At 48.5% G+C, this 14,283-nt stretch overlaps 1 protein-coding gene across 1 annotated transcript in view; it reads right to left on the bottom strand.

The window, feature by feature from the left end:
* Window positions 1-485: 485 nt before the first annotated feature.
* Window positions 486-14,283, bottom strand: part of KCNB1 (potassium voltage-gated channel subfamily B member 1) — a 122,594-nt gene continuing 108,796 nt past the window's right edge. Inside the window, exon 3 of the mRNA XM_070381060.1 lies at window positions 486-14,154. Coding sequence (XP_070237161.1) covers window positions 12,145-14,154 — 2,010 coding nt within the window. The 3' untranslated portion in view covers window positions 486-12,144. The remainder of the gene's footprint in view (window positions 14,155-14,283) is intronic.

The raw sequence follows: 14,283 nt of genomic DNA, 5'->3' as shown, positions 1-14,283 counted from the left end.
ACACGCCAGACTTCCCTTTCCCTTCACTATCTCCCGGAGTTTGCTCAAACTCAAGTCCATTGAGTCTGTCCTCGTATGTTGTCTTCTTTTCAGTCTTTGCTCTCTTTGCTTTTCTGCTGTTGAGTTTCTGTTCTGCTGGAGGGAAGGAATTTACATTCAACTGGAAGGAGTAAACAATAAAATAAACAAATAAAATATAGTATGTCAGAAGATGGTAATCGACTATGGAGAATAATAAAGCAGAGAAGGGGATGAACTGGGAGATGCATGCTTGTGAGGGAGGTGGTGTGGGGTATTGCTGCTATAAATAGGAAGTGAGCCACATGACTCGCCTGGAGAAGATGTTCCTGGTGGGGGAGGGGGGCGGGGAGCCAGAGCAAAGGCCCTAGGGTGGAAGTGTGCTTGACGTCTTGGAAAGTTGGCTGGGGCCTAATGTTTGTGAGGGGTGATGAAGGAGGTAGAAATAAGAAAGGAGATCAGAGGGTGGAAGGATCTGGGAGGGGGGCTAAAAAGGAGCTGCATCACTAGGTGAGCCCGTGGTGGGCATGTTTGCGGAACAGCCAGGAGACCAGTGACGATGGAGCAGGACACCATCAGGGAAGAGCAGACAGAGACAAAATCAGAGCGGCAGGCAGGGACTGGGGGATGTATGGCCTTGTAGTCTATGCCAAGGACTTTGGATTCTATTCAAAACTTGATGGGGAGCCTTTGGAAGGTTTTGACAGCGAAGTGATGTGATCGAACTGACAGTTTGACAGGATCCCTCTGGCCACTGTGTTGAGAAGAGCCTGAAAGGGACCAAGCGCAGAACCAGGGAGCCTGATCTGGAGGTTGCTGCAATTGTTAGGCCACAGACAGTGATGAGGTGGCCTGGAGCTATAGCAGCGGAGGGGTGAGAAGTGCAGATTCCTGATCTATTTTGAAGGCAGAGCCCACAGGAACCACTCTGCTGACAGGCCGTTCATTTCAGCACTGTTTGTTACAGCAAAAGTTTGGAAGCAACCTCAGTGCTCAGCTCTGGGAGACTCACAATTACTGTGCACATAGAACAGGACACAGGCTTGCAAAAGAACGAGGAAGCTCTTTGCGTTCTCGTACAGAGTGATTTTCAGGATACTTTAAATGAAAAAAGCAAAGTGCAAATGTTACTATTTGGGGGGGTGCTTAAAACAAAACACACACACACCCGTACATACACACACTTGGACGTGTGTGTTTGTCAAGAATGTCAGTGGAAAGATACATAAGGACCTGGTAGCAGTAAGTGCCTCTGGGGACAGGGGGCCTGGGGTCCAGAGGAGTGAGGAAAATTTCACTTTTCACCATACCTTTCGGACTTTGAACTTGGTACCTCCTCCAGGGGTGCTCAATTGAAGGGCTTTTGTCCCTCAGGAGACATCTGGCCATGTCTAGAGACATTTTTTGGCTGTCACAGCTGAGGAGAGGGTGTCCTTGGAATCCAGTGGGTGGAGGCCAGGGATGCTGCTAAGTATCCCGTGGTGTGCAGGGCAGCCCCCACCTCAAAGAATGATCCAGCCCCGGATGTCAGTAGCGTGGAGGCTGGGAAACCCTGACCTATGGAAGAAACAAACATTCTTTTTTTTAAAGATAGTCTTTTATTCTGAGGTTGTATTTTTGGAGGGAGACATGAAATCTTTCGTTTCACTAGGAAATAGCGATAGTACATGGTCGTTACTTTTCAACATCCTTACTTGACAAAATAGAGTGCTGGCAAGGCTTTTGTACTTTCCCAAACTGAACAGGCAATTCTATTGGCCTTTGAAATTCTACAGTTGGAAACTACTCTTTCCAGTAAATTAAACTTAGTGGCTTTAAAATATGTTCACCAATTCTTCTATGTATCTCTGTTTATGAGGTGCAATTCCTCTTTTCTTTTTTTGCGATTCCTCTTGAGTATGAGCTAATGAATAGAACTTGGTAGAAGTGATGCTGTCTGATTTCTGCGACTAGGTCACAAAAGGCCTTGTACTCGCTCCTTGCTTTCTCTTTCTTGGATCACTCACTCTGGGGGAAGCCAGCTGTCCATGCTGTCAGAACGTTCAAGAAGTCCTGTGGAGTGGTCCCTGTGGTGAGGAAACGAGACCTCCTCCCAACAGCCAGCAGGGACCCGAGGCCTCCTGAACTATGTCGGAATCGGATCTTTCAGCCTCAGTCAAGCCTTCAGATGAATGCAGCTGATGTCTTGTTTGAACCTCATAATATACACTGCCCCCACCCCAGCAAGAACCATCCAGCTAAAGACTCTCTTGAATTCCTAACCCACAAAAATGTTTGGCAGTGAGAATAATAAACATCTGGGTGAGATGATAAATGTTTGGGTGAGATGATAAACTTGGGGGTAACTTGTTACACAGCGGTAGATAACTAATACAGAAATCAGCAAGCCCTGTCGGTCAAAGTGGAGATCACAGAAGGGCAACGTAGGAGCAGGGGCGGCCTGCCCACGCTTTTCATTTGGCTACTGCAGGATCAAAGGAAAAAAATAGAATTTAGTTGTTAACACTATAAAGGTGATATCTTTCCCATAAAAATCAAGATTTCTCACTTCTCTGAAAAAGTCTGAAGATCTGGAATTGCTGAGCCTGCATCTCTATTTGGTGACAACCAGCTGCAGATGAATAGAGTACACCCTTTTATTTATTTTAAAAAATTATTTATTTATTTATTTTTGCTGCACTGGATAACATGTGGGATCTTAGTTTCCCTGACCAGGGATTGAACTTGAGTCCCCTGCATTAGAAGCACAGAAAGTTTGAACCACTGGACCTCCAGGGAAGTCCCAAGTTCACCCTTTTAGACAGGAAATGTGATCTTAAGTTTGCCACACTCACCACCACTCCCTTATGTCTCTTACCTGGGTTGCTTTCGTCATTTATGTTACCTGCTTGACTCCTATCGGCATTTGAGGTTGTAACTTGTACTAGGAGAATTTTTATGAGGTATCAAGATCAGGAATACCCAGGCATGGTTGACATGAGGGTCAAATGACCAGAACAGGAATTCCATGGACACAGCATGGGTTGGGTTACCACTGCTTGTATATTGGGATGACAAGTCAGCTAGATTCTCATGCTTCTTCTCTTTCGGATGAAGAGTAACAGTAAGCTCTGCTCCTCTAGGTCCCTAGGCTCTCCAGTTCAGCCTCCCTTACAGATCTTCACATCCTCACCTCCCTGTGCCCTCCAGAAAATAAACCACCACGCCTGTTTTCTCCATACCTTTTTATTGAATTCTGCAGACTCATTAAGGGACCATTTGCTTAGAAATTCTTAAACATTTGGACGTATTTTACAAGACAGGACAGCAGCTGGAGGTCACAATTTCATCTCATCACATGCATAAAAAGACACTGGGTTTTTTGTTGTTTGGTTTCCTTGTGTGTGCGCGTGTGTGCGTGTGTGTGTGTGTGTGTGACATTTGTTTTTCACCTTTACAGGAAGGACTAGAGACGGCAACTGACCAGAGATGAACAGAACCCATGAACGTGACTCCAAGAAAAGAGTGGCTAAGGACATTGGTCGTTTATGGCTAATGTGATTGGCTTGGCCCCTGTTATGGGTGGGGCGATCAGAATGGCTTTGCTGGCAGAAAAGCCTCAATGTCACCCCGCGGTTCCTGGGAGAGACAGAGGGTCATAGCTGGCAGGATCAGGGAGCATGCTACCATGGGGGGCACTGGGCTCAGAAAAAAAGGAAGACCCTTGGCTCTGAAAGCTGGAGGACAGGCTGGCCTTGCTTTCCAGCTCAACTGCCATGGCTCAGGGAACGCAGTCCAGTTTTCAGATATCAGCTCCCACATTCCTGCCCCCAGCAAGTCCCAGCCCAGGGGAAACCGTGACCTCGGACCCTTGGCTTAGCCTACTGGAAAACCACCTTGTGCTATGGGCTAGGGTGAGCTAAAGTAGGGTCTGAGGGTGAAAATGCAGAGCCAAAAAGAGACTGGGGCTGCCCCCATGGGCCCCTGGAAGTGTAGCCCCGAGAAGACCCTCAGGGCAGGAAATTTGACTGTCATCTTGGCCCCCACTTGAGTCAAAGAACAGATGGCAATGCTGGGGCTTACAGGCTTCAATGGGAGGGCCTCCCATTTCTTCCTCCTTTCCAGAATGAACTCCTCTCTCCCCTCACCCATTCACTCATCCATTCATTCACTCGGAAGTCAATCATTTTCACATTTACTCACTCACTCAAAAAAACAAAACCAAAACCAAAACCTACAGGTTGGGTGCCAAAGTCATATGTTAGGGGCTAACCCTGAGTTCCTTGACCTTGGATTGAAGCCAGGACAGGCCTGGAGAGCAAAGGGGCCATACAGCCTGACCTCTGCTGATCTTCCTCATCCCCACTCCCCAGGCACTCTGAGCTCAGATGTCAAGCTCATCGGAGAGAGACTCCCAAAGTCCTAGTGAAGACGAGGGGGCCTGAGCCACACTGAGAAGTCCAAATCCTGTGGGCATCTTCTCCCATGCTTCTTTCCTTGTTTTCCAAGCCTTGATGAGCTTAGGGAGGCAGGAAGTGTGTGGCGATCCATGCAGGACTCCGGAGGACATCCCAATGGGACAGAATTGGGAGTTTTCTTCATTTTCCAGAATGGTCATGTCATGGCAGCCAGCCACTTGCGCTGTTTCTGCAGGACAGGGCCTCAAAGGGGGTCTTGGAAACCGGGCTTTTGTTTAATTTTGGCTTGGGAGGAAGGCAGTCGCTCAGACTATCCAGCCAAACCTCTCCCTCATCCTGTGATGAAGCAACCTGAGACTTCCTGGATGTGGGGTCACCCTGAGGACAAAGTCCCCACTCCTCCAGGCCCACCATCCACAATTAGGAGGAAATTCAAAACCTCTTTTGTCAAATGCTGTCCTTGGATGTGGACATTCCGCCTGCAGGCCGCCACAGCAGAAGCCTCGTTTTGTAGTAAACCTAGATTGCAGCTGTCTCTCTCTTTTGGCCCTTCTGGACTTCCTTCACTGGGTGGGGACTTTCAAGGGTCTGGAATGGGATTTCTTGTTTTATTTGTTGAAAAGAAAAGCCCTTTGGGGATGATGCTGTTTGCCGTTGCCTGGCCAGTCGGTTCCTTAGGCGGCTGGCGAGTGGGTAAAAGATAACTGTGTCTCTTGTACAGAAAGCCTGAGGCCTGCGAGGGCACAGGATCTGGGCAGAAGGCTGAAGCACCGTGAGAGGCCAGCCAGAGAAGGGGGGGTTCACTCCATGGCTGGCCTGTGCGAGGGGAGCAGGAGCCTCATCCCAGCACAGTGTGGTCCCTCTCAGGGCACTGGGGACGGACAGGTGACCAGCGGCACCACTACAATCGCCCAAGATGGGGAGCAGAGAGGATCGGGGTGCCCCGCTGCCCCTTCCCTCCCTGATACCCCCTCAGAAAGCTCCACACTCTAGAATCTGAGCTTCTGCTAACTGCGCCCTCTGCCTTTGCCCCCGTGGCTTAAGCCTGTGCTCAGATGTTCAGACCACACACACACACATGCACACACAGGCATACACTGGAAGAGGGTGGGGAGGAGGTGGTAGAGAGAGACATTCCCTGGATATTCAGTCCAGTATGCAGTTGGTATGCAGTACTAGGTGCCCTCAGCAACATCCATTTCATACATCAAGTAGCCTCTTTTTAAATACCTGTGTTGTCAGAGATCTCATGACCGGACATGGCACCAAGTTCCATGGGGAGGCAGCCCCGTCTAGGTGAAGGACTTTCTTAACCTGAGCTGAAATTGACTGCCAGGTCCCTTTCATACAGGAGAAACTTGCAGAGACTGGCATGCAGCCATCCTGTGGTTAGGTGGTCCCTTCTTCAGGTGAATGACCCCACTCCATCCCATCCCCTCCAGCCTTTAGATATTTCCAGGATCCCCTCAAGAAGGAATGGAGAGTTAAGAGTTAGCAGTGAAGAAGAGGGGCTACTCGACGAACAGACTCCCTTCCACATCTATTTCTTCAAGTTGGCATTTGGGGGAGTTCAGGAGAAATTCCAGGTTCAGACAATATCGGGACAGTGGATGGAACCCCAGCGACACAACATTTCCTAGATGAACCACCCACAGACACCCACAGGCAAGGGTGTTTGCTTTTCTGACCATCAAGCCTAGCAAACTGCTGGGAGACAGTTTTGTTGTTGTTCTTGTGCAAAAGTTTTGTTTTTTAAAAATCTTGTCTATTTTATTTGGCTTTGTTTCAAACCAGATTACTGGGAATTGGGGAGGTGGGAAAACTCTGATTAGAGCCTTAGCCCAGAACGTAGCTCAAATGGTAAAGAATCAGGGTTCGATCCCTGGGTTGGGAAGATCCTCTGGAGGAGGGAATGGAAATCCACTCCAGTAGTCTTGCCTGGAGAATCTCATGGACAGAGTAGCCTGGCAGGCTACAGTTCTTTGGGTTGCAAAGAGTTGGACACATCTGAGCGACGAACATGCACACCAGAATGATACGTTCGTTGTTCTGTTGGTTTCCCCTTGGGGTTGATGACTCAGTGGGTGATGTTTCACTGCCATCTAGGGGGTCCTGACTTGGCTCAGATCTCTGACCTGGGCAGAGGCCAGAGCCCTGCCCAGCAAGGCAGGTGGGATATGACAATCTACAGATGCCCGCTGGAGATGATCTGGGCTTTCTTCCTCTTTCTGCACGAACTGAAGGATGGAGAATCATCTTCTGGTGAAGATGCTGCTTCACGAGATGTTGCCGGCCCACCCAAGGCCTGGAAACCGCCTGGTGGAATGAATTATCGGTACAGTCCAGACACTTCCTGATAGGTGGAAGCTGGAAAAACACCACGAATCTCTGGCTCTGTGGAGCCAGGCAGCTGGAGAGGGAAGGGGAGATGAGATGGCAGATTCTGGGGACAGTCCCTTCTCAGGATTTGGCTGCGAGCTTGTCTGGCCAAGGGTGGTGGTGAGGCTGTTGGACACGGGTTGAAATGCAGAACTGATTAAAAGTGGATGAGATCTGAGGTCCAGGATTTTCTCTGGGTTTTGAGAACCTGAAAGTGCTCTGATCTTCAGATCCAGTCGGTCACAGGCAGCAGGGTGCCGGATGCGGCAACAGGCCAGCCAGGAGGGGTTTTGGTGTCCTCTGAATCTCAGAAATGCCAGAGGGAGGCTTTCTTGCATGAGATTTTAGACTCCAAGATCTCTGGGAAGAAGAAAACTCAGTCCCTTTAGAACCGCAGAAGGGTGTGGGGGATGAGCTAAACCTGCCCACACCCCATCCTGATTTTGAGGGCCATCTGTAGCCCTGCTCCCCTTGGTCTCACTCTTGTGTCTGTGCTCTGGATTCTCGAGAACAATAAACAAGAACAGACCGAATGAGGAAAGTAACAGGTCAACAGATTCTAGGCCGTGTGTTAGAAAATGCCTGCATGAGGCAGTCAGAACCCCAAAGTCTTTCCCCACCTCCAGAAAATCAGAATAAAAAAGAAGAAGAAAAAAACAGTCCAAGGAACAATGGGAGGAAATGAAAGAGACCAGAAGACATCAGCTGCGATAATGACTAACAATAGAAATCCTAAGATGTTACTGTGTATTACAAAAGAAGAAAGTAGACTCAATGGCCCAATTATAAATTTGCTAAAAATACATATATATATATTATATATATATTTTATTTGAACAGAAAAATAGACTACTCTGAGATGCGCAGACATCCTATGACATAGTCACGCATCAGATATTTCTAGAGCCAGAAAAATGGCAACAGAAAACGCAGAGGTAACTCTTATTTCTGGATGTAGCCAGCGCTGGTTTGGGTCGCCCGGGGTTGAGTAAAAGCATTTGGATGCTGTCATGTAAGCAATGGGAGGTGAGGAAATTTCAGCTCAGGGCTGGAGGTTCTCCACTGTCCTGCTGGGGGAGTCACGGGAGGACTCTTTCATCTCCTGCCAACTTCATGGCGGTAGAAAAAGTCCTTTCTCAAAGGATCATGTGCTAGAGGCTTTTCGCCTCCCTCGCAGAGGATTCAAAGTTACTTGACTGGAGGCTGAGTCTTGGGGTCATGTTACTTGAGACTAGTCAGTTGGCAGAGAAATGAGGAAAGGAGAGAGGGAGAGAGAGACCGGGCTTTAGTAACCCTTGTCTGGTAAATTTTAAATTCCCCCCGTGCCCATGGACTACACACTCCAGCCAAGACTTGGAGCAAGACAGAAATATACAATAGTTACAAACATCAACAATACATTACAGTTTTACAGAAGAGAATACCGTTCTGGTTTTTTTTTTTTCGTTAGAAATGTGGATCTTATCAGGAGAAAGGGCAAGGATGAGGCTTACAGATACTAAGACACAGCGGAGGAGAGGTTGGGTAATCAGTCTGAAAAAGTCTGTGTCACCAGCAATTCTCAGGGGTGAGCCAGGTGGGTTGGAAGGAAATGGCCTCCTCAGGATTTTGCTGTTTCACCATCATCATCTTCTTCCTTCTCGATCCCCGATGCCTTGAGAGAAAGGGGCTTCGTGGGAATGAATGTTCTTTCCTCTTTTTTCTCTCCCCATTGAGTGTGCTTAAGATAAAACTCCTAAAGAAGGCACTGAGAAATCTACTGCACGGAAGTCCTATTGTTTCCTTTACCCCAAGATAAAAAGGTGAGTAAACGGACTCCTCCAGAGCTTGCCCACCCCTCTCTGCTGGTCGGCGACAGCCGCCCGGGTGATCAGGGTGCACAGCTACCGGGTCCCTTGTTTTCATCGTCCCGTGTAGCCTGTGTCCTGACACACACACTCAGCTTGTCCGGACCTGGTCCCTAGCCCTTTTTGATAATGGTGGAAGTTTGCTGGGGTTCTTGACGAGTTTTACTGAATGTGCCAAAGGGACCAGGCATCCATCCACCTCCAGCCCCTAGATTCATGTCTTTGGGATGAAATAACATTTCTTGTTTTTGTTTTTTTTTCTCCCACTTTCATTGGTTCAGGAATGGGTGGGACCACCAGGTTAAAGCAGTATTTGCCTCCAAACCATTGTTTTTCTCTCCTCCATCAACACCGGTCTATCAAGGTTAGCTTCTCAGTGAAGACTCTTAGGTAGATTTCCCAGCGCATGTACACAGTACATGTACAAGCAGGGTGTACACATCTTACAAAATCTGGGCATGTTTCTTTTTGGCAGATAGGGGCCTGGGGGAACTTACAACACTCTATTTTGAATCGGCACAGGATAAAAACTATATTCCTACAATAACATCCACATGTAAAAGGAAAACCCAAAACAAAATGCAATACTTTCTAAGCATAGTATATGCTGAGTTTCAGTTATTCTGTTTCTATAAGAACTCTATAGGACTCTGGCTATTAAGCCTGAACAGGTAGGTTCTTCATGATACTTCTGAATTCATCCTTCAAAAGTGACTCAATAAAATGCTACTTTAAGTTCAGACAAAATACATGAGGAAGGAAAGGGATAGGTCCTGCATGACCACGCAAGGCAGATAGGGCCTTTGGTTACAAGGAGAGTTGCACCAATTGGTTATTAGTTTAAAAAAAAAAGAAAAAAGAAATCATTTCTAATCTGTACACTTCTCGACTGCTTCAACCAGCAAATGAAATGCCTCGATTTGAAGAAGGGGTGATAAGTTCCTTCTCACTATATATGGCTATATTTAAACATGTTCACTTTCCTGATATGTAAAATAGACTATATTATTATTATTAATTTTTACAGATAGCATCAGCTCTAAAAATATCTGAATCGGAAATCACAACTATTTACTTTTATCAAAAAGCATTTGTTTGTTTTCCCTGAATTTTCACGTTTGTGCTGATGGCAGATGTGAATGGTGACAGAAACAAAGAGACGCGAGAGATGGCCCTGGGAAGACGGTCTTGCAGCCACTCCTCCACCCGCCCCCAGCTTGTACTGTGTGCTCAGCAAAGCACCTGGGGGGCCCTGCACTTCCTCTTTCCGGTGAGCCACCAGCCCAGGATAACTTCGTACTCCCTGCCCCTTAAATCCCTTAGGATTTGACGCAAGAGTACTCTGGTACTTCCGGAGTCAAGACACTATGTTAACGCAGCAAAAAACAGGACTGTGCCCTCTTGGAGGGATCTACAGCCCTTGGAGATGCTGAGAAGCAGTACGAACCGGGTGCATATGCAGCGGAGGATACAACGTTTTTAAGGGCAGTGGAATGACCCCGTGTCATCATACCTGTGACAGTTGGCCCAATCTCATGCCACTGTGCAGAGGGCAGGCAGAACGATTCTGTGATGCTTGTGTACTGACAGGTGGATTGTGCCATTGTACTAACAGGCAGACCAACAACAGATTCTATGAAGGACAGGCAAACCACGTTTTGTTCCATCAGGAAGACGAATGCCTGGCACTATATTGAGGATCGGCAGAGCTATGCTACTGTACTTGGGACACCATCCGTCGACATTGTGTTAGGAGAACGACATTGCCCCCATTGTACTGAAGACAAGTAGATCAATAACGTGTCATTTTCACTAACAGATGGGCCAACAGCATGGCATCGTGCTAACCAGTGGCTCCACCCAGTGTTCCTGAACTGGGGAATGGCCAGCACCACCATGCTGTTGAACTAAAATCAGGCAGGTCAACGCCAGGTCATCAAACTAAGACAGGAAGACCAACACCGAGAGAGAGCGACCAGAACTGCTCACAATGCACACAAATACTTATTGCTTTTGTCTGTACTGGCTGCATTGATGGCTGCAGAAAGGAGAGCTGAGCTGTTAGTACAGACAATGACACTGAAAACACACCCACCCCTGGTGGACAAGAAAGAGAACAGAGTAAAACACCCAATGCCCAACCATCTACATCATTCTTCTGAGATGCTCGTGCTTCCTATACACATGACTTAAGCACAGGACCCCATGCAAGGGCCAAGTACCCTTTCTGATGCAAGAGGGTTAAGGGGAAGCTTGAGGGGGCAGGGAAGGAGCCCACAGACTTTGACAGCAATACCAGCACAGTATCACCCACCGTGGCCAGACACACGCCTGGAGCAAAAACTCAGCTGTAGTCCCAGTGAAGTGGCCCACGGGAAATCATGCTCGTTTTAAAGTGCGAGATGTTGACACTGTCCCTGGTAAAACCTATTTTTTTTGAAAAACATAAAGTGCTTTTTATTTTAACTTTTTTCTTAAAACTTAAATACCACAGGAAACAAAAAAGAAATTCTATTATAATAAGTACTTTCCCTGCCTCAGCAGGAAGGATTCAAAAGTCTGAACTGGGCATTTCAATTGGGGATTTTTTTTTTCCTTTTGTTTTTTTTCAGGTTAAAAAAACAAACAGATTTTATTCTGTTCTTCGGTAACATACAGTCGCTTTGAATAAGCTATTCTTTTGCATATTTGACACTTGCATATCTTTTGAGTCTACCCTAGCGATGTACAGAAAGCATTTTCCTTCTCCACCCTAAAGCAGTGCTCAGAGTTCATACTGTTGCCTGAGCACCCGCCTTCTGAACCCTTTCCAGATTGCCAGGGGGCAATTAGAATTGAGTACAAGTGGTGCAACTCACCCTGATGATATCTCAAAACAAAATCTCAGGTACTATGGAATACTGAAGTCAATGAAGACATTTGAGGAAGGGTTTTGCGCTGGGATCCCGGCTTACGGTGCAGCTTTCCCCAGGTTGTGAGCATCCCTGGTAGCCTTCTAACGGTGGGATCCATCCAGCAGGTGACGGACAGAAGTTCCTAGAGGTGGCCAGGCAACACCCAAAACCAAAATGGTCAACCCACTCTTCGAACACCGGCCACCTGTTCCAGCATCCTTCTTCAGCAGAAGCCAGGAGGGATGAAGATGTTGCCCTCGGAGGCTGTGGTGGAGAGCCATGAGAAAAGAATGAGGAGTAGGTGGCCTCGGCGGTGTCTGGAACGTGGTAGTGGTGGCTGCGAGCTCTGTTCTTGTCATCTTCCAAAGAGGGCAGCAGAGCTGTTACAAGGAGGCGCCATACCCCACGGCTTGGCCGGCTTTGCTTCTGATGGACCCGTTAACAGCTCTCAGGGTTTTACGGGAGCTTCTTCTGGAGTCTCTCTTATTTCCGGGGGCTTTGCAGAGCCTTTCTGTTTCAGAGTTCATGCAGAAAACCTCCGCGGCAGGTGAGCTGAGCAGCACCCCTCTTTGGACCCTGCCAGAAGTCTCTCCTCCGCGTCGGGGTGGTTCAGATGCTCTGATCCCGTGAGCTTCCGTGGGCTCCGCCCCCTGGCAACACGCGGACGTCCGGGGAGATGTGGTTCTCAAGTTTGCACTTTTCTGGACCACTGGGAGCTTTTCCAGTCAATGCTTCTGTAGAGTAAATACAGTTCTGCCTTAAGAACTTAGGGGAGGTGGGTAAGGGGGAGCTTTCAAAGTGGTTCTTCTCGGACCTTGTCCCGACACTGAACTTGGGACTAGTGTTCCCATGGACGCTCTTGGGAGGGCTGGAGTCCACACTGTAGAGGACTTGCCCTTCGTCATCTGTGTCCGCATCAATGTACTGGTGGATACCTGCTTCGAAGTTGAATGCTATTGCTGTGTGTTTCTCGGGCGACCGGGGGGGTGTCCGAGCACTCGCTGTGGTGTAGATGGAGGACTCTGGACTCAGCACAGGCCTGTCCAAGAGGCTGGCACACTCCAGCCCTGCCACAGCTGCCGCAGCACCCCCCCGGTTCCTAAGAGGGTCATGGTACATCCCCAGAATGGGGACTAATGGACTGGGATCGCCCTCCATGAAGTTGACTTTAAGAGCTCGAAGCTTCAAGGGGTTGGTGGTCTTCATGGAACTCTTGGGGCTCTCGATGAAGAAAGTGGAGTGATGGCTGGCATCAGGGGCGGAGTTGGCCTCCACAAACCTACCACCAGTGGCACCCAGAGCTCCCCGCCAGCCAACCTCTGGGGCCATGCCACCTCCAGTTTTGCTGGGAAGCGATGCCAAAGGGCTGTGGGAGAATCTGGTGGCTTCAGGGAAGTCTGTGGCACAGCTAATGAAGCTATCGATGCTTGACATGCTTCGCATGTCAATGACCCCTTCTGTACGAGTAGGCAGAGGGGCCACGGGGCTGGGGATACTCTCCATTTCAAGTTCTTCCTTTGGTTTGCTCTGGGTGGCTGACTCCTTAGTATTAAGAATGGGTTGAGATTGGGTCTTGGCCATCTTGTTGTACATGTCTTCCAACTGCTGGACGTTCAGGTGCTGAGGACTAGAGGATGATCTGGCTTTCTCAGGGGATCCATGCTCCTTGGTTTCAAAGGATTTGCTTGAGCTGGTTTCAGACAGTGTCCTCTTGGTCCATTTCCATTTGCTGGGAGACAAGTGATTATCTTGCACTTTGTCTTTCTGACCCACATTCTCTCCATTTTTCTCAACCACAATGTCCATCATCTCGATGCTCCGGGGGAATGCATCCTTCATATTCATGGATACGATGCTGCCGTTCCTCTTGGCTCTCTCCAGAGCCTCTCTCCGTTTGATGGCTTTCTCCTGCCTCTTTTGCTCTTTATAAAACTCAGAGAAGTTATTGACAATGATGGGGATGGGAAGAGCAATCACCAAGACTCCTGCGATGCAGCAGAGACCCCCCACAATTTTCCCCAGGAGAGTCTTGGGGTAGATGTCTCCATACCCAACGGTCGTCATGGTGATGGTGGCCCACCAGAAAGAGGCCGGGATGCTTTTGAACTTGGTGTCATCCTCATCCTTCTCAGCAAAGAAGACAAGGCTGGAGAAGATCATGATGCCCATGGCGAGGAAGAGGATGAGCAAGCCCAGCTCATTGTAGCTCCTCCGCAGGGTGAAGCCCAAGGACTGGAGGCCAGTGGAGTGACGTGCCAACTTAAGGATGCGGAGAATACGCATGATCCGAAAGATCTGGACCACACGGCGGACGTTCTGGAACTGCAGCACGCTCTTGTTGGATTCAGTGAGGAAGATGGTGACATAATACGGCAGAATGGCCAGTAAGTCAATGGCATTGAGCGGGCCCTTGAAGAACTTCCACTTTTTGGGGGAGGAGAGGAACCTCAATAGGTACTCCATGGTGAACCATGCGATGCACACGGCCTCCACATGGGCCAGCTGGGGGTTGTCTGTGGTCTGGCCGAACTCATCAAGGCTCTGCAGCTCAGGCAGGGTGTTGAGAGACAGGGCAATGGTGGAGAGGACGATGAACATGATGGAAATTATGGCAAGGATCTGTGAGGAGAAGAGAGTGGGATTTAGTTAACAACCACCAATGGGATGGTTATCCTAATACTCTGGGTCTGCAGGACATTCCTCAACTCTCAAGAGCATTTTCATATCTCATCAATTAGCTAATGGCTG

Source organism: Bos mutus, chromosome 13, assembly GCF_027580195.1.
Source record: "Bos mutus isolate GX-2022 chromosome 13, NWIPB_WYAK_1.1, whole genome shotgun sequence".
NCBI classification, from domain to species: Eukaryota; Metazoa; Chordata; class Mammalia; order Artiodactyla; family Bovidae; genus Bos; species Bos mutus.
This window is presented reverse-complemented; position numbering and strand designations above follow the sequence as displayed.